This window comes from Carcharodon carcharias, chromosome 17 (genome assembly GCF_017639515.1).
Source record: "Carcharodon carcharias isolate sCarCar2 chromosome 17, sCarCar2.pri, whole genome shotgun sequence".
In the NCBI taxonomy this organism is placed as follows: domain Eukaryota; kingdom Metazoa; phylum Chordata; class Chondrichthyes; order Lamniformes; family Lamnidae; genus Carcharodon; species Carcharodon carcharias.
In genome coordinates, this window is record NC_054483.1 from 98,205,557 (window position 1) to 98,225,454 (window position 19,898).

A 19,898-nucleotide genomic window follows, 5' to 3' on the forward strand; every position below is an offset into this window, starting at 1 on the left:
ATGTTTGCAATTCTCCAATCCTCTAGCACCACCCTCGAGTCTAGGGAAGATTAAAAGATTATAGCCAGTGCCCCTGCAATTTCTACTCTCACTGCCTTCAATATCCTTGAATGTATCTCATCCGATCCCAGTGCCTTGTCAACTTTACGTGCTAACAGTCTATTCAACACTTCCTCCTTATCAATTTTGAACCCTTCTAGTGACAGAGTTTCCTCATCTGTCACCATGGCCTGGGTAGCATCTACTTCCTTGGTAAAGACGGATGCAAAGTAATCATTTAGTATCTCAGCCATGGCCCCTTCATCCATGTGTAAATTCCCTTTTAGGTCCCTAATCGGCCCTACTCCTCCTTTTACCACCCTTTTACTATTTATGTGCCTATAGAAGACTTTGGGGTTCCCCTTTATGTTGGCTGCCAGTCTTTTCTCATAATCCCTCTTCTCTAATATGCTTTTTCACGGCTCCTCTGGACCTTCTGTATTCCTCTTGGTTCTCAATTGTATTTTCTACCTGACACCTAACATATGCACACTTTTTTTTCTTTATCTTAATTTCAATCTCCTTTTTCATCCAGGGAGCTCTGGATTTGTTTTTCCTATCTTTCCCTTTCGATGGAATATACCTTGATTGTGCCCAAATCAATTCTTTTTTGAAGGTAGCCCATTGTTCAGATACAGTTTCTCCTGCCAATCTTTTGATCCAGTCTCTTTCGTCCAGCTCCGTTCTTGCCCCATCGAGTTTGACTCTTGTCCAGTTAATTACTTTTACTCTGGATTGCCTATCATTTTCTATCATCATCCGAAAATGTATAATACAATGATCACTGTCTCCTAAATGCTCCCCCACTGACACTTGATCTACTTGGCCCACCTCATTTCCAAGAACCAGGTCCAACAATCCAATCTTGTTGGATTAGACACATATTGCTGAAGAAAATTCTCCTGAATACAATCTAGGACTTTTGCTCCTCTACGCCCTTTACACTACCACTGTCCCAGTCTACATTCAGGTAATTAAAGACTCTCATTATAACTACTCTACAATGCCTGCATATCTCTAATTTCCCTGCAGATTTGTTCTTCTACATCCTTCTCACTATTTGGGGGTCTATAGACTACACCAAGCAATATAATTGCACCATTTTTGTTCCTTAGCTATAGCCAAATTGATTCTGTCCTTGAACACTCTGGGACATCCACTTTCTCCAGCACTGCAATGCTCTCCTTAACCAATATTGCCACCCCTCCTCCGAGCAAGAACCTCGTACTTATCAGCACTGGCTATGGCTCCTCCAAAGTTAAATTCAGGATCCCCATACCTGCCTCACTCACAGTCACACCCTCCTGTCCCCTGACCATGGTTCAAATTTGATGTAATTAATCTAAGGGGTGTGACTGTCTCCTGAAACAGTGTCCCGGTAACTCTCTACCTCCCTGATGTGTCGCAGTGTCCGCAGCTCAGACTCCAGTTCATCAGCTCTGAGCCGAAGTTCATCGAGCAGCCAACACTTGTTGCAGATGTGGTCACTGTGGATCACACTGGCTTCCACATACTACAGCTGCAGCACACCACCTGCCCAGCCATCTCTATTCCATTTAATTAATTAATTTGGTTGCTAAATATTTTAAGAGTGAATTTCTTAGCTGTACTCTTCAGCTGTAATAACATCTCCTGATTTAAACCGCTTGGCCAATCAAAAGAAATACAGAAGAAATACCCACCAATTACCTAACTGTTTTCCTTTGACATCACACTTCAGCTCTGACAGATAGAAACAGGCTGAAGGGGCTCTCTGCCACGGTTCTTGTCTCCCGCCACCACTGCCTTTCTCACAAAGGTCCGCTCTCCCTGCGAAAATTGGGTTGAACATTTTCTCTCCTCCCAACAATTTTGAGAAGGCGGCCAGAATTAAAGGATGAAAACTGCGACTTGTTGAACATAAGTTCACCTCCCAGGGATACTGGGCTGAATTTTCTCACGATTTTCAGGGTTCCAACATCAGGACCAAATGGGGGTCCTGACATTCCCCGGAGACTGCCCGAATGCACAATCTTCCTGGAGGTGACCTCCTAATTGCCCACCTCTGTAATTTTTGTCCCATAAAGGACTGAGGGCAAGCTCCTGCTGCAATCAACCCTATGGTGGATAGTTTTGACTGCTGATGTGGATTTTCCTGGCCACAGTCCCTCTTAGGGATATGTGGCCTCTGACATCAATGGCCTACAGGCTGCCACAGGGAGGCTGCTTCCATTACAATGGCTGTCTCTGCACACATCTCTGGGGCTCCTCTGCTGCCACAAAATGCTGGCCTGGCCTCAAACATCGCACCTTAATTTGGTCTGTAATTGACTTAATTAGCTGCTCTTCTCCGTGGTACAGGCAATCAATCTGGTCCACTTTGCCCATGGGAAACTTCCCCAGTGGAGGGAATACATCAGGGAACCATCCCAAAATGGCTTCCCCCAATTTTCCCAGCTCCTTTACCACATCCCCATCTCCAAATAAGGGATGAAATTTTGAAGGGGGTGCAGGAGCAGAAAGACCTGGGTGTATATGTGCATAGATCATTGAAGGTGGCAGGGAAGGTGGAGGGAGCAGTTAATAAAGCATATAGTATCCTGGGCTTTACTAATCGGGGCATAGAGTACAAGGGCAGGGAGATTATGATGAATCTATATAAGACACTCGTTAGACCTCAGCTGGAGTATTGCATACAGTTCTGGGCGCCACATTATGGAAACGATGTGAACACATTGGAGAGAGCGTAGAAAAGGTTTACAGGAATGGTCCCCGGGATGAGAAACTTCAGCAATGAGGATAGATTGGAGAGGTTGGGGCTGTTGTCCTTGGAGAGAAAGAAGCTAAGATGGGATTTGATAGAGGTGTTCAAAATCATGAGGGGGCTGGACAGAGTAGATAGGGAGAAGCTGTTCCCACTCATAAAAGGATCAAGAATGAGAGGGCACGGATTTAAAATAATTTGCAAAAGAAGCAAATGTGACATTTCACACAAGTGGTTTGGGTCTGGAATGCACTGCCTGGAAGTGTGGTGGAGGCAGGTTCAATTGAGGCATTCAAGAGGACATTAGATGATTATTTGAATAGGAACAATATGCAGTACATGGAAAAGGCGGGACAATAGCACTAGGTTATAATGCTCATTTGGAGAGCTGGTGCAGACACAATGGGCCAAATGGCCTCCTCCTGTGCCATTAAAATTCTGTGATTCACAAGGTGGAAAAATTCAACCCACTGCAGAGGGCTGGACTCAGAACATGCTCCACAGATCACACGGTGGGATTGGTTAATGCTTCATTATTTTGAAGTCTGGAAAAAAAAACTCAACAATTCACAAAGGAAGCATTCAGGCAGGCTTCGAGAGCAGCAAGGAATCCTTTACATCAACAAACAAAGCACAAACATTTAGTCAGGTCTTTATATACTGCCTACTCATTTAGGAAAATAAATCTGCTCTTCACTTCCTTACACGTCTCAAAATTGAAGTTGTTAATCTAACTGCATGCTGTAAGCAGAACAGTCTACAGCACAAGAAGTTATGGGAACCTTTTGAAACTCTTAGCCTTGTTGAATCACAACTAGAAGGCTACACAAGAATTAAGCCTAGTTTGGAATAAACTGGAAACAGAAACAATTACGCTGAAAAATTAACTCTGCTCAGAGGAAATCAAACTCAGTACCGTTAGTGTTTAAGTGTACCCCATTAGACAGAACACAGCAGCTTGAGTGAGTAACCTTCACTTAGCTGAATAAACATCATTTACACAGGGAGTTAGTTACCTTCACCCTGCTGAATAAACTGAACACAGCAGTAAGGAATAGTGGCATTAGATATATGTTACTGGACTAACAACTAGCTAACGAAACTGGTAGTTGTACCTTTAGCTGTCGATGTCCTAAGCTCTACACGTCTCCACCTCACTTTCCTCCATTATGACACTCCTCAAAATCTACCTCTAACTAAGCTTTTGGTCATCTGACCTAATATCTCCTTAGTAAATCTGTGTCATGCTTTGTTTTATAACACTCCTGTGAAGTGCTTTGGAACACTTCATTATGTTAAAGGCACTAAGCAAATATAAGTTGTTGTAATAATCCAGAGGCCCCGGCTAATGCCACTGCAGCAGCTGGTGGAAATTAAATTCAAATTAATTAATAAATCTGGAATTGAAAGCTAGTCCCAGTACCTGTGGCCATAAAACAATGGCATGAAACATATATAGTTCACTAATACGCTTTAGGGAAGGAAACCTGCCTGATCTGGTCTACATGTGACTCCAGACCACACAATACGTTTGACTCTCATATAAAAGCAAAATACTGCATATGCTGGAAATCTGAAATAAAAACAGAAAATGCTGGCAAAACTCAGCAGGCCTGACAGCATCTGTGGAGTTAACGTATCGTGTCTTCTTCAGAGCTAAAGAGAAGTAGAAATGTGATGAAATCTCCTCTGGAGATCTTCCCTCCACAGCATCCAAACTCAGTATCCCAACCTCAGACAGCCCGCTTCTACCTCCTTCCCAAAATCCACAAACAGGACTGTCCTGGTAGATCGACTATGTCAGCCTGTCCCTGCCCCAGAGAACTCATTTCTTCCTATCTTGACTCCTTTCTCTCTCCCCTTGTCATGTCTCTTCCCACCTACATCCACGATTCCTCTGATGCCCTACATCATATCAACAATTTCAAGTTCCCTGGCCCAAACTGCCTCCTCTTCACCATGGACGTCCAATCCCTCTACACCTCCATCCCCCACCAGGATGGTCTGTGGGCTCCCCACTTCTTCCTTGAACAGAGGCCCGAACAATCCCCATCCACCACCACACTCCTCCATTTGGATGAACTTGTTCTCGCAATGAACAATTTCTCCTTTGACTTGTCTCACTTCCTCTAAATAAAAGGTGTGGCCATGGGTACCTGCATGGGCCCCATTATGCCTGTCTCTTTATGGGGTATGTGGAACATTCCTTCTTCCAGACCTACTCAGAACCCCTCCCACAACTCTTTTTTCGGTACATCAATGACTGTTTCGGTGCCGCTTCATTCTTAATTTTGCTTCCAATTTCCACCCCTCTCTCACTTTCACATGGTCCATCTCCAACACTTCCCTTCCTTGATCTCTCTGTCTACATTTCTGGTGATAGACTATCCACCAATATTCATTACAAGCCCACCAACTCTCACAGCTACTCGACTACAGCTCCTCACACCCTGCTTCCTGTAAAGGACTCCATCCATTATTTCAGTTCCTCGCCTCCGTCGCATCTGTTCCAATGATGCCACTTTCCTAAACGACGCTTCTGACATGTCTTCCTTCTTCCTTAACAGAGATTCCCCCCCATTGTAGTTGACAGTGCCCTCAATTGTGTCCGACATCTCCCATGCCTCTGCCCTCACATCTTCCCCTCTCTTCCAGAACCATGAAAGGGACCCCTTGTCCTCGTTTTTCACCCCACCAGCCTGTGCACTCAAAGGGTCATCCTCCAACATTCCTGCCAACTCCAGCATAATGCCACCACCAAACATCTCCCCAACCAGCCACCCCCGTCAACATTCGATAGCGACTGTTCCCTCCGGGACACCCTGGTCCTCTCATCACCCCCAGCACCTCATCCCCTTCCCATGAAATCGCAGAAGGTGCAACACCTGTCCCTTTACCTCCTCCCTCCTCACAGTGCAGGGGCCCAAACACTCCTTTCAGCTGAAGCAGCACTTCACTTGTACCTTCTTCAACTTGGTCTACTGCATTTGTTGCTTCCAGTTGGTGGTCTCTACATTGGGGGAGACCAAACGCAGATTGGGTGACTGCTTTGCAGAACACTTTCCTGTCACTTGCCATTTCAACACACCACCCGGCTCTCATGCCTACAAGTCCATCCTTGGCCTGCTGCAATGTTCCAATGAAGCTCAACGCAAACTGGAGAAACTGCACCTCATCTTCCAATTAGGCTCTTTACAGCATTCCAGACTTAACACTGAGTTCAACAACTTCAGACCATGAACTCTCTCCTCTATCTTCATCCCTTTTTTAAAATTTATTTTTTTATCTACTTTTAAAAATGTATTTTTATTAATTAATTATCTTATCCCGTTTTTATCCCCTTTTCTATCTTTTCCCTCCAACGCCGCCTCCCACACACACAAGGGTCATCTGTTACTTGTTCCATGTTGTTCTTTCAGATTGCTGACCCTTGTTCTGCTATTCACACATTCTGCTTTCCTACCTTTATGCCACAATCAGCATCTTCTTTATCCTTTACCTCTACCATTAACACTCACTTTGTCTTTTTGTCTTTGACATCTTTGTCAATCTCTCCCTGACCTTCTATCCAGCTGCACCTGCTCTACTGCCACCTCCCCCCTGCCCCTCCCCTTACACAGTATAAATTTCATCACAATTCTACTCTTTAGCACTGAAGAAGGGTCATACGGACTTGAAATAGTGACTGTTTCTCTCTCCACAAATGCTGCCGGACCTGCTGAGTTTTTTCAGCACTTGTTTTAATTTATGTTTGACTCTTAACTGTCCTCTTGCAAACCACTCAGTTGTACCAAATGGTTACAGAAAAGTCAAAAACAAATAGAACCAGACATACTACCAGGCATCAACCTATAAACCGGAAACTGCAATGACACACTGTGCTGAACTGACCCTACAAATTCCTCCTCACTAACATCTGGGGGCTTGTGCCAAAATATGGAGAGCTGTCTGACAGATTAACAAGTGTCAGGAAGATATAATAATTTTCATAATGTTATTGGAATTTATTGTAAAGTAGGGTAATGTGTGTGTGTGTGTGTGTGTGTGTGTGTGTGTGTGTGTGTGTGTGTGTGGATGTGTGTGTTTGCGTGCATGCATGCGTGCACGTGGGTCTGAAGGCTTTGACATTTCAGATGAGAAGCTAGGTTTGAAATATTAAGTCGGTAAACATGGGGCAAGTTTTAGAAGGTGAGGTGTAAAGGGAGCATTTGCATTTTTAAATAAACCAGACTAGCTTGAATTCAAAAGAAGGGGGGTGAAATGTTTCATCTAGCCAGAAGTTAAGAAATTGTGTTTATTTTTCTTCAAAGATTACTGGTAAAATTGGTAAGATGGTAGATTTTTATAAATATAAAGGTAAAGTTGAAAGACATAGTGAAACAATGGGAATTTGCATTCAAAGGGGAAAATATGTATAAAGGAGAGAAGGCTGTGTGCAAGGGAAAGAATTCTAAGATCTAACAAGTGTGAAAAGCCTCCAACATTTAAGCCTCAAGCTGCTGTCTTCAAAGGAACCGAAGTTGAGAAAAACACACTTTGAATTCAACAGTTCAGGGTAGTGTTACTTTGCCTGGGTCTTTTAAAATCTGTGCCTTTTACTGTTGCCTTAACAGAGGTGTAACTGGGAATTAGATTAACTAGGGGAGCTAGGAGTTATCATAGTAGTAATTTGTAAATCTATGTATGTGCTTAAAAACATTTTTTCTATTTAATAAAAGGTTTAATTTAGATTTGTAAGCAACCTAAAGACTTGGTGGTCTTATTAGTACTGAATTCAAAGCATGCATCTTGAAATAAGTACAAGTTGCAAATTGTTATGACTCAGATTTGGGTAGCTTGGCATTTACCATCGGCTGTGCCATAACACAAGCAACAGCCTGACAGTCACATTCACCAAATCACACCTTAAAGCTAATTTCCCAAACTCCTCGATTACCATTCCTGGATATGTCCTGTCCCACCAGGAAACACAAAAGATAGGAGCAGGCAGAGATCATATGATCCTTGAGCCTGCTCTGCCACTCAATACAATCGTGGCTGATCTTGGGCTACAGCTTTAGCTTCCCACCTGCTCCTCATGTCCCTCAATTCCCTATGCCATCAAAGGTTTGTGTAGCCTAGCCTTAAATATGGTCAATTATGAAGCATCCACAACTATCTGAGGCCTGAGAATTCCACAGATTCACATTTTAATGAAGAAATTTCAATTCATCTTGGTCCTAAATAATCAACCTCTCATCCAGAGGCTGAGTACCCACGTTCAAGACTACCCAGCCAGTGCAAACAACTTCTGTCTACCCTAAAGCATGTTAAGCATCTTATGCTTCAATGAGATCACCTTTCATTCTTCTAAACTCCAGAGAATATAAACCAAATTTACTCAGCTGCTCATCAATCTTCTCATCCCAGAGACCAATCTAGCGAACCCTCTGGATGCTGCCTCCAATGCGACTACATCCTTCCTTAAATACGAAGACAAACATACGAACAAGGAGGAGTAGGCCATTCAAGCCTGGCATCTGCTGCACAATTAAAATAAGATCATGGCTGATCTGATTGTATCCTCAAATCCGTGTTCCGCCTATCCTGATAGCCTATAACCCCCTTGCTTTCCAAGAATCTATCCACCTCTGCCTTAAAAGTATTAAAAGACTCTGCTTCCACTGCCTTTTCAGGAAGAGAGCTCCAAAGACTCTCAACCCTCAGGGAAAACATTCCACCTCATCTCCATTTTAAATGAGCGACCCCTTATTTTTAAACAGTGACCCTAGTTCTAGATACCCCCACAAGAGGAAACATCCTCTCCACATCCACCCTGTCAAGAATCCTCAGAATCTTATATGTTTTGTCAGGTTGCCTCTTACAAAACTCAGCAGATACAAGCCTAGCCCGTCCAACCTTTCCTCATAAGTCAACCCACCCATTCCAGATATTAGTCTGGTAAACCTTCTCTGAACTGCTTCCAATGCATTTACATCCTTCCTTAAATAAGGTGACCAATACTGTATACAGTACCCCAGATGTGGTCTCACCACTGCTCTGTATAACTGAAGCATAACCTCCCTACTTTTGTATTCAATTCCCCTCGCAATAATCAATAACATCCTATTTGCTTTCCTAATTACTTGCTGTACCTGCATACTAGCCTTTTGTGATTCATGCACTAAGACACCCAGATCCCTTTGCATTTCAGTGCTCTGCGATCTCTCACCATTTAGATAATATGCTTCCCTTTTCTTCTTCCTGCTAAAATTTCACATTTTCCCACATTATACTCCATTTGCCAAAACTGCACACAGCATTCCACATGTAGTCTCACCAAAGCATCATACTGTTACGATCCCAGCTGATGTTACTACTGTACAAGTCAGATCCCAGGGGGGAAACTGGCTCAATAGATTCTAAATTTTAATTTTTGTTTAGAAATGTGGAGGGTGGCTACTGAACAGAGCCCCTAGCCAAGCTGTTCCAGTACAGCTTCAACACTGGAATATATCCGACTATGTGGAAAATTGCCCAGCTATGTCCGGTCCACAAAAAGCAGGACAAATCCAACCCGGCCAATTACCGCCCCATCAGTCTACTCTCCATCATCAGTAAAGTAATAGAAGGGGTCATTAACACTGTCGACCTGGAGTTTCCTCGTGTGAAGACAGGCAACTGGTAGATGTCTGGAAGTTCTCACCAACTGGTCCAGCTTTGCAGGTCCAAATGCAGACCAGTTACACTTGGATGAGGATTCTCTGACTACAGGTTGATAGCTACTCAATTTTAGGCAAGGTAGCGGAGGGAGCCAGTCAAGGCAGCATTATTTCTCAGCTAGTTCTCCAACAAGACTGCTTCCAAAAGAACAAGCAGGTTCACAACTTAAGTTTTTTTCCTCTCTCCCATGTGATTGCCTTTTTGTCTCCGAGCATTTCATTTAAGTCTTTGCAGTTCAATACAAACAATTCCTTCTCAACTACCATAAAGGTCAGGTGATTTCTTGGAAGAGACCTGCTTGTTGACAGTTCCAAGGTGAACTTATGACCCTTTAAAAAAAATCTCAGGTTAGCATCCACATGTCCAAATCATGCCAAATCCTTCCATTTTGTAAAAGGAAACTTCAGTCTTGAGAGATTTGATTATAACAATGCATTCAGATAAGATCCGCTGTCTGACAAAGGCTGTTTTGAATGATAAAACTTCAAAGAGTTGCATTTCTGACACTAGCTTTCTAAAATCTAGAATACAAAAAAAGCTAGTCTCAGTAATAGCGACTATGAAACTATCATCGATTGTTGTAAAAACCTATCTGGTTCACTAATGTCCTTACCTGGTCTGGCCTACATGTGATTCCAGACACACAGCAATGTGGCTGACTCTTAACTGCCCTCTGAAATGGCCTAGCAAGACACTCAGATCAAGGGCAATTAGGGATGGGCAACAAATGCTGGACTTGCCGGTGACACCCACATCCCATGAAAGGATAAAGGAAAAAACCTCACCCTAATGCACATCAGGGAGTGACCTTTATCACAGTCAGCACTGTGGAAGCTGCATGTGTTGAGAATGCTGTTTAGAAAGTCACATCTGGTAATGCCAATGCTCTGACCTCGGATGTCTCCAGGACACTTTGCTCCAAAAGGCAGCGTTAGTTATTTGTGATAGCAGCAAAGCTCAAGTAATCTATCCATTCTCATTAACTTTCCCAGGCCATGATGTCCAAGGCAGGAGGGCCATGTCTTATGGTCTACACCCACTATGTGTTGAAATCCCCCAGTAGATATCTAACTTAGAAATTCTGCTGATACTAGTATCAAGCTCCTCATTGAACTGGTCCTTTGCCCCTGTTGCGAAGCAGTGTTGGAGCATAGATCCCTCATGATTCTCAATCAAACACGAAGATAGACAGTAATTACATTGCGGGGCAACCTTTTCTGAATTTTTCACCTGTCTTTGCTTCTTCAATGGCTGCTTGTGGTGTTGAGGGAAAATGCCGCCCCATGCATTTTGAAACCTGTTTGGGAAGAAATTGCTATTGGAATCCTTAATATTGACTCTGGAACCCCCATGATGCCTCTTGGCATTATATCAAACATGGGTCAGGAAACCAGCTGCTGATAACCACCTACCATCTTCCCTCATCCCGATGAATCAGTTTTCTATGTGGAACACTTTTGGGGAGAAGGTACAGAATGCATTCTGGGTGCCCATCAAGAGTAGCTCAGGAGCACCTCTACTGATCAAGCAGGCAAATTCCTGAAGGATATATCTGCCAGACTGGCTCTGCAGCAGATAGTGAGGGAATCAATAATAGGGGAAAAAACCTACTTGACCTTGCCCTCACCAATCTACATGTTACAGAGGCACCTGTCCATTACAGTTTTCTGGAAAGGAGCCAGCTGATTGAAAAACCACATATGTAACACCTCTGTTGAAGAAAGGAAAATAAAGAAATCAGGATACTATAGGCCAGTTAAGTCTAACGCCTGTCATTGGGAAAATGCTAAAATCCGTTATTAAAGAGGTAGTAACAGTACATTTAGAAATCATAATACTATCAGGCAGAGTCAACATGATTTTGTGAAAGGGAAATAGTGTTTGACAAAATTTATTGGAGTTATTGGGGTTCTTTGAAGATGTTACTGTAGAGATATGTGATTTAAGCACAAAAACAAAGTAGAGCATTTTTTTCTTGAGAGTTTGTTCAGGCTCCTGATGGCATTCAATAAGGTATCACTTACATCTCCAGTCTATCATCTGCATTAAAAACAGGTTTCCCATTGATTTAGGCTTTAACTAAAGGACATAAAAAATATTAGTGTTGAAAACAGTTATGCAATTGTGATGTCTTCCAAATTGCTGAATGCCCCCCCCCCCCACCCCTACAACAAAAAAAACCCAAAAAAACTTTAGAGCAGCTGGACTTCATTGGCTGACCTTTGGATCCAAGCTAAAGCTGCCAGTGATGGCACATTCATAGTGTCATATATATATCTATATATATATCAAGCTGCTGTTTTCAAAGAACTAAAGTTAAGTAAACTCACTTTGAATCTGTCTGGTTAAGGGTATTGTGGATCACCTTGCCTGGGTCTTTTAAGATCTGTGTGTCTTACTGTTGCTTTAACGAAAGTGTAACTGGGGATTAGATTAATTAGGGGATTTAGAAGTTGTCATAGTAGTAATTTGTAGATCTATGTATGTGTTTAAAATCATTTCTCTTATTAATAAATGTTTAATCTAGCTTTGTAAAAACCTATAAGGCTTGGGAGTCTTATTACTACTGAATTCAGGGCACACATCTCAAAATTTATACAAATTGCAAAACAAGTTGTGGCAGTTGTTTCAAGTTTCACTTTGGGACTTGAGCAACTTGGCATTTACCATCGGCAGTGCCATAACAATAGCAAGGCAAAGTGAAGTGCAACCAACAGTATGAAAAATATGTAATACTAATAAAAACAGGAAGGGCTCCCATAGACTTACAATGAGGAATACCATTTTCAAAAACCATGAGTCTGCAGTCTCCCGAGACAAAGGTCTCAGAGCAGATAATTTCTGGATAGTGCAAATAGAGACGGGATAATTATTTGTCATGGTTTGATTTTCTTTCCTTCAACAGCAAATGTAACCAGCCTGTTATGTTGCTGATACTAAGCACAAATGTTTTAAGCCAACACCATTTACCTCATCAGCAAATGGTACAGCAGAACATTATTCACTTCCAGAACTGCAATTTTTCTGAACAAGGAAATCCAACCCAAACATTCATGGTTTAGGTAAAGTTTACACATTCACATTCAATCTGCGCATGTCTCAGAATAAATCGCTGCATTAGATGCACCATTCCTTTATATAAGCTCAACAACAACCAGGTATTACAACCCAGAGAGAAAGATTGGGTGCATTCCATCAGCCTCTTTCAGCTGAAATCTTTCACCGACAAATGTCAACAGATGAAATTACAAAGCAAAGCTGTGACACCTTCCTTATTAGAGACCAGCAGGAGGCTCCATAGTTTCAGTATAGTCTATGCAGGATTCTTTGTTTTACTTAATGTTCAGAAGCTTACAAAGGACACAGGTATTCATGGGATATGACAAAGGTCATCCTAATCTCAGTAATAGTGGTTTAGTACTGCAGAACTTGAGTATTGCTGAAAAAAGATACATGCTGTCAAAATTTTTCATCGTGCACTCAAAAGGGTAGATGCAAGAATGTCAAATTTCAAAGGAAACAACAATTTATACTGCATGAGAAAAGAGTGCTAATTGGTTAGCAATTCAACTCTGATTGGTCAGGGCATTATCATGGAGAATGCACCAGGGAGCTATTGCCCCTCACACTTTGGTTTAATACAAAAAAAAGCAATGCCAGAACAAGTCCCTGCATATGAATAAATGTAGCTTCTAGCAAGCATTAAGTGAGCCACATTGCAAACCTGATTGATAACTTGGTTATTATTGGAATTCTTAAGACTCAGGATTGCTCAGCAAGCGCTATCCAATTGCAGCATCATATCTAATGTTAGACATTATGTTTTGAGCTTTGCAAGCATGGACTGGTTGAGTACAGTCAGCGTTCTACCTATTGCGAACACCCGAAGGGGTGTTCTGTTTGATATGATATACCTGTTGTTGGGAGCTATGTAGCTGATATTGCTCTGGCACTGAAATTCATATACCACATTACTCATCTGAGTGGTAGGCAGAAGGTCTTTTTAGTTTGCAGCATCCTGTTAGTGGAAAATGTCTTGTGCTGCTATTGCAAAGCAACACTTGAAATGGCTAGCTTCCCCTGTCACTCAAATTTTTGAGATACCTTATCCTTCTACGGTAATTTGAGGTAGACTGGGCACTTTTCAGGTCCAAAAGTGATGGCCTTAGGCCCATTCGTGAGTATGAGCAATACACAGTGAGCAATGATCTATCAGGGTAGCCATTAGCCCGCAGGATAGATCCGATGTATCCTATTTCAGTATCTGTGTAATGCCAGGTACATAGGCTGTATATCCCAATGACTGGCAGATCGTATCAAACAGCCCGCCTTTTCAGCTGTCCACTATAGGTAGAGTATTCAACATACTCGACCAACCTGTGCTTGAAAAGCTCAAAACATAATGTCTCACACTCAGTCTGATTCCACAATTAGACAATACTTGCTGAACAATCCTGAATGTGATAAATATTACATTAACAACCAATTTAAGATTCAGTTTGGCTCACAGAATGGCTCACTTACACTTGCTAGAAGTTATACATATTCATACAGAGGAACCTATTGTCTGTAGGCAACAGAAATATGTCCAGGCTTTGTTCTTTTTTTGAATTAAACAAAAGCTTGTGGGACAACAGATCCTTGGTGCATGATCTATGACAACAGCTCAACCAAAGTTGACTTGCCAACCACAGTGCAGTACAAATTGTTGCTCCCTTTGAAATTTAGCATTTTTGAGTTTGTCCTGATGAGTAAAAAACAAAAAAACTTCAAAAGCATCTCTCTTTTTTCCAGCCATAATCTTATAAATTAGTGAAGGAGTGGGAGTAGAAGAGGAAAAGAAGGGTGAACAATCTAAACTTGACAAGTGGACCTGAATGATGGAACAGAAACCACCACAATTACCATGCCATTTAGCATTCGTGACAACCCTTAATTAAATAAAGGTGGAGTCCGCAGACTATAGTGGTTGTTGGAATTCCTGCTGTACCCTGCACTGTGGTTACATAAAAATAAATACGACACTGCACGAGGGAAGAGCTTATAAGTATTGTAATTAACTGTTCCTTTATACAGTCATTTATTACTAGTTTCAGTCAGTCACACCATTCACACTTACACACAACAGTTTCACAATAACAACTTATGTTTTTTTTCACCAGATACCACACAAACACACACGTCACATTCAAAAATCAGGTTTATCAGCTACTCCAGCATCACCCAAGAAAGCAAAGATAACCTCCAACTTACTTTCTTCCCTATCAAATGTCTCCATAAATCTCCCTCCCGTGCCATCTCCAACCATACCTCCAATAACCTTTGACTGTAGCACATGAACTTCTGAAACTATCCCTATAGTTGCCCCATTTGTTTCCATGCTTTCCCCTTCCCACCATCCAGCCCTCTGCTTCCAAGCCGTGAACACAGGTCTTTGTCAAATTTCTTTCTCAGCTTCCCTCATAACCACTCTGAACTCATCTAATTCAGGAGGCCCATTTCCTGCTCCCTTAATCCCAGTCCTGCTGAACTGCTGACCATGCCCTCCTGGCCCCCATTCTAGTTGACATTGTCAATGGGTCCCTCATGTTGCTTTCAAAAAGTTCAAAAAACATTCAAAGAAAAATCTACCCTTCACTGCCCCACCTACAATTTCCTTTTTTCTCTCCAAAGGTCTTGAACTTCTTGTCCCTACTCAAATCTGTGCCCATCTTTCCTACAACTGCATGTGAAATTCCCTAATAAGGTTTCATTCCTTGCCACAACACCAAGGTCACAACTGACATTCTTTACTACTGTGGAGTAAGATCATTCATCATCCTCCCTGCAGCCTTTAACACAGTCAACAGCCTCTCTCAATATTGCTCTTCCGTTGTCCACCTCAGCAAGATCACCCTCATTTAGTTTCACTCTTACTTATCCAATTGTAGCCAGAGAATTTTCAGCAATGGCTTTTCTTCTTACACCTACACCATGACTCCTAGAGTTCCACAAAGTCCAATCATTGGCCCCTTCCTCTGCATGCTTCCCCTTGGCAATAAGATCCACAGTCATGGGTTCAGCTTTCTCACATGTACACTAACAATATCCATCTCCACCATTCAAGGAGACATGATTGATGTTTAACCAATTTATTGGAGTTACATGTGCTGTGGATAAAGGGGAACCAGTGGATGTACTGTACTTAGATTTCCAGAAGCCTTTTGATAAGGTGCCACACCAAAGGTTGTTGCAGAAAAGAAAACCTTATGGTGTAGGGGGTAATATATTGACATGGATAGAAGATGGCCCGCTAACTGAAAAAAGGGTAGCCATAAATGGGTCTTTTTCTGGTTGGCGGGATGTAACGAGTGGTGTGTCACAGGGATCAGTGCTGGGGCCTCAACTTTTTACAATTTATATAAATGACTTGGATGAAGGGACAGACAGATGGTATGTTGCTAAATTTGCTGACGACAGGAAGATAGGTAGGAAAGTAAATTGTGAGGAACAAGTAAGGAGGCTACAAAGTGACATAGATAGGTTACGTGAGTGGGCAAATAACTGGCAAATGGAGTATAAATGTAGACAAATGTGAAATTGTCCATTTTGGCAGGAGAATAAAAAAGCACATTATCTAAATGGCAAGAGGTTACCTAGTTGAGATTTAGAGGGATCTGGATGTCCTAGTGTATGAATCACAAAAGTTTAGTATACAGGTACAGCAAGTAATTAGGAAAGCTAATAGAATGTTATTGTTTATAACAAAGGGAATTGAATACAAAAATAGGTAGGTTATGCTTCAGTTGTACAGGGCACTGGTGAGACCACATCTGGAGTACTGTGTTCAGCATTGCTCTCCTTATTTAGGGAAGAATGCAAACGTGTTAGAGGTTTACTAGACTAATATCAGGAATGGGTGGATTGTCCAATGAGGAAAGGCTAGACAGGTTAGGCTGATTTCCACAGGAGTTCAGAAGAATAAGAAGTGACTTAATTGAAACTGTTAAGATCCTGAGGAGTCTTGACAGGGTGGATGTGAAGCGGATCTTCCCTTTTGTCGGGATATCTAGAACTAGGGGTTTTTTAAAAATAAGGCATTGCTTAAGACAGATGAGGAGAATTTTTTTCTCAGAGGGCCGTGAGTCTTTGGAACCCTCTTCCTGAAAAGGCAATGGAAGCAGAGACTCCGAATATTTTTTAGACAGAGCTAGATAGATTCTTGATTAACAAGGGGGTGAAAGGTTATGGGGGTAGGCGGGAGGTTACAATCAGATCAGCCATGATCTCACTGAATGGCAGAGCAGGCTTGAAGGGCCAAGTGGCCTATTACTAGTTCGTTATGTCCTTAAAATAATGAAAGGATTAGACTCATTGCAAGTGAATAGGCTATTTGAGTTCTATAGGTTGGCTGAGGAAGACTGGGGGCATAAGCATGTTACAAAAGCATAAACACCAGCATGAACCAGTTTGGCCAAATGGCCTGCTTCTATGCTGTATACTCTTTGTAATTCTATGTAATTTAGCTGCAGACAGCACTGGGCCAGTTATGCCATAGGCTGCACTGAACAGATCTCCAAACAGCACTAAGATTTAAAGTTGCAGAGAGCAATAGATGGATTACTAAGCTGCTCCTCACCAGGCAAGAAAGGGATGCAGCGCAATTTAGGATCCTTCTGCCCTCCTTCAACAGGAAACTTGTCCAGCAGCTGCATCTGGAAAAAGAAAACAGGTAAGAGCACAGAATGTTTGTTACACATCGATAAATAAAGCACTATTAAAACCCACACTTAGTATAGTATTGCAATACATTCAACATAATAACATCAGAATTATTCCTGGAGAGCAATTTATTGAGCCACTGAATCAGAAATCTACAACACAGATCACTCAGCTGATTGCTCCAAAGATCCTGCACAGGTACAATCTAAAACTAATCTCTCTTTCCCCACAGCCGTGCATCTTCTCCTGCTACAAATATTTATCCAATTTCCCTTAAAAAGAAACAAATTCTGCCTCAGCTATTTAGTGGAAAAGCCCTGGGGTTTCCAACTGGATCATGCTCCTATCTCAGGCCGCCATCACCAAAATTCTGAAGTTTTTGTCATCTCTAGCTTAGATTTCTCTTGTGCCCTCCTTCTGGCCTCCCATCCTCCATAAATTCCAGCTTGGCCAAAATTCAGCTCTTCAGGCCCTGTCCCAAAGTCTCTATCCTTGTTCTGTTACATTTGTCTTGGGTACCCAACATAACTGAATTTAAAATCCTTGTCTTAATCTTCAAATTCCCTTTATCGTCTTCAGCTCACCCGAATTCTGGAACATCTTCCAACTTGGTATCCCAACCGCACTTTCAGTCTTCCGCATCTCATCTTCACTTTGCCCCATTATTGATAGCAGAACTTCAGTGGTCTTGGCCTACTCCCTGGCACTCAATTCTACACCTCTTTCCTAAGGATGCAATTTTTTTCCAAAATACTCTATTTTGATCAAGCTTCAAATAATTTTTCTAATTCTCCCATTATAGCTCAGTATCCATTTCTCCTTGCTGTGTAAAGGGCCTTGGCACTTTTTCTGTTCAAGCATTACATAAATGTAAGCTAGTCATTCTATACATAAACTTTCTGTCCAGAATGGGAAGGCACTGACAATGCCCAGTGGAAGGAACATAAAAAATAGGAACAGTAGACCATTCGGCCCCTTGAGCCTGCTCCGCCATTCAATAAGATCATGGCTGACCTTCTTGTGTTTCAATTTCCACATTCTCATCTAATCCCGATAACTGTTGATTCCCTTGTCTAACAAGAACCTATCTACCTGTGCCTTAAAAATAGTCAGTGACACTGCCTCCACCACCTTCTGAGGCAGAGAATTCCAAAGTCGCACAACCCTCAGAGAAAAAAAATTCTCCTCATCTCTGTCCTAAAAGGGTGCCCCCTAATTTTAAAACAGTGCTCCCTTTTTCTGGACTCACCCACAAGAGGAAACATCCTTTCGACATCTACCATGTCAAGGCTATTCAGGGTCTTGTATTCTTCAATCAAATCACCACTTCGCTCTTCTTAGCTCCAATGGAAACAAGCCCAGTCTGTCCAACCCTTCTTCCTCATAAGACAACCCGCTCATTCCAGGTATCAATCTAGTAAACCTCCTTTGAACCGCCTCCAATGCATTTACATCCTTGCTTAAATAAGGAGACCAAAACTGCCTATAGTATTCAGGGTGCAGTCTCACCAGTGCCCTGTATAACTGAAGCATAACACCCTTACTTTTATGCTCGATCTGTCTCGTAATAAACAATAGCATTCTATTCGCCTTCTTAATTAAAAGCAAAACACTGCAGATGCTGGAAATCTGAAACAAAAGCAAGAAGTGCTGGAAAAACTCAGGAGGTCTGACAGCATCTATGGAGAGTTAATGTTTCAAGTCCATATGAATCTTCTTCAGAGCTGAAGGGAAGTAGAAATGTGGTGAAATATATACTGCTTAAGGGGGGAGGAACAGGTAAAGCTGGGTAGAAGGTCAAAGATTGGTGAAAGCAAAGGAGAGATTGCGAAAGATGTCATAAACAAAAGGCCAAAGCATTGTTAATAGTGGTGGTTCTGGCTGAAAGAAGTGCTAATGGTGACATTAAGAGTGGAAAGCAGAATGTGATCATGGCCGGACCAGGGTAAGCGCTCTGGAAAGTGTCAGATGGCCCTTGCAGGGGACAGGTGGGGGGGATGACGGTGGTGGGAAATAAGATTGAAAAGGCTAAAAACAGGGGATAAAACAAAGAATAAAACAAAAATAAATTTTAAAAATAATAATAATTGTTTTATTAGAGGAAAATCATGCTTGACAAACCAACTGGATCTTTTTGAGGACACAACTAAACTAGCAGGATAGATAAGAGAACCAGTAGATGTGGTGTATTTTGATTTTCAGAAAGCTTTTGATAAAGTTCCACATAGGAGGATGTAACAAAGCTTGAGTACTGTAAACTGCGAGGAGGAGAGTGCAGAACTTCAAAAGGAAATAGACAAGTTGGTGGAGTGAGCAGATAGGTGGCAGATGAAGTTCAATGCGGAGAAGTGTGAGGTGATGCCTTTTGGGAGGAAGAACATGGGCAGACAACATAAAATAAGGGGTGAAATTTTGAAGGGGGTGCAGGAACAGGAAGACCTGGGTGTATGTGTGCACAGATCATTGAAGATGGCAGGACAGGGGGAGAGGGCAATTAATAAAACATTTTTTTTATTCATTCACGGGATGTGGGCTTCACTGGCTGGGCCAGCATTTATTGCCCATCCCTAGTTGCCCTTGAGAAGGTGGTGGTGAGTTGCTTTCTTGGACCACTGCAGTCCATGTGGTGTAGTACACCCATACTGCTGTTAGGAAGAGAGTTACAGGATTTTGACCCAGCGACACTGAAGGAATGGCGCTATATTTCCAAGTC

At 42.1% G+C, this 19,898-nt stretch overlaps 1 protein-coding gene across 1 annotated transcript in view; it reads right to left on the reverse strand.

Moving 5' to 3' along the window:
- sh3pxd2aa (SH3 and PX domains 2Aa) overlaps positions 1-19,898 on the reverse strand; it is a 528,636-nt gene that overhangs the window by 400,462 nt on the left and 108,276 nt on the right. Inside the window, exon 3 of the mRNA XM_041210524.1 lies at positions 17,103-17,178. Coding sequence (XP_041066458.1) covers positions 17,103-17,178 — 76 coding nt within the window. The remainder of the gene's footprint in view (positions 1-17,102; positions 17,179-19,898) is intronic.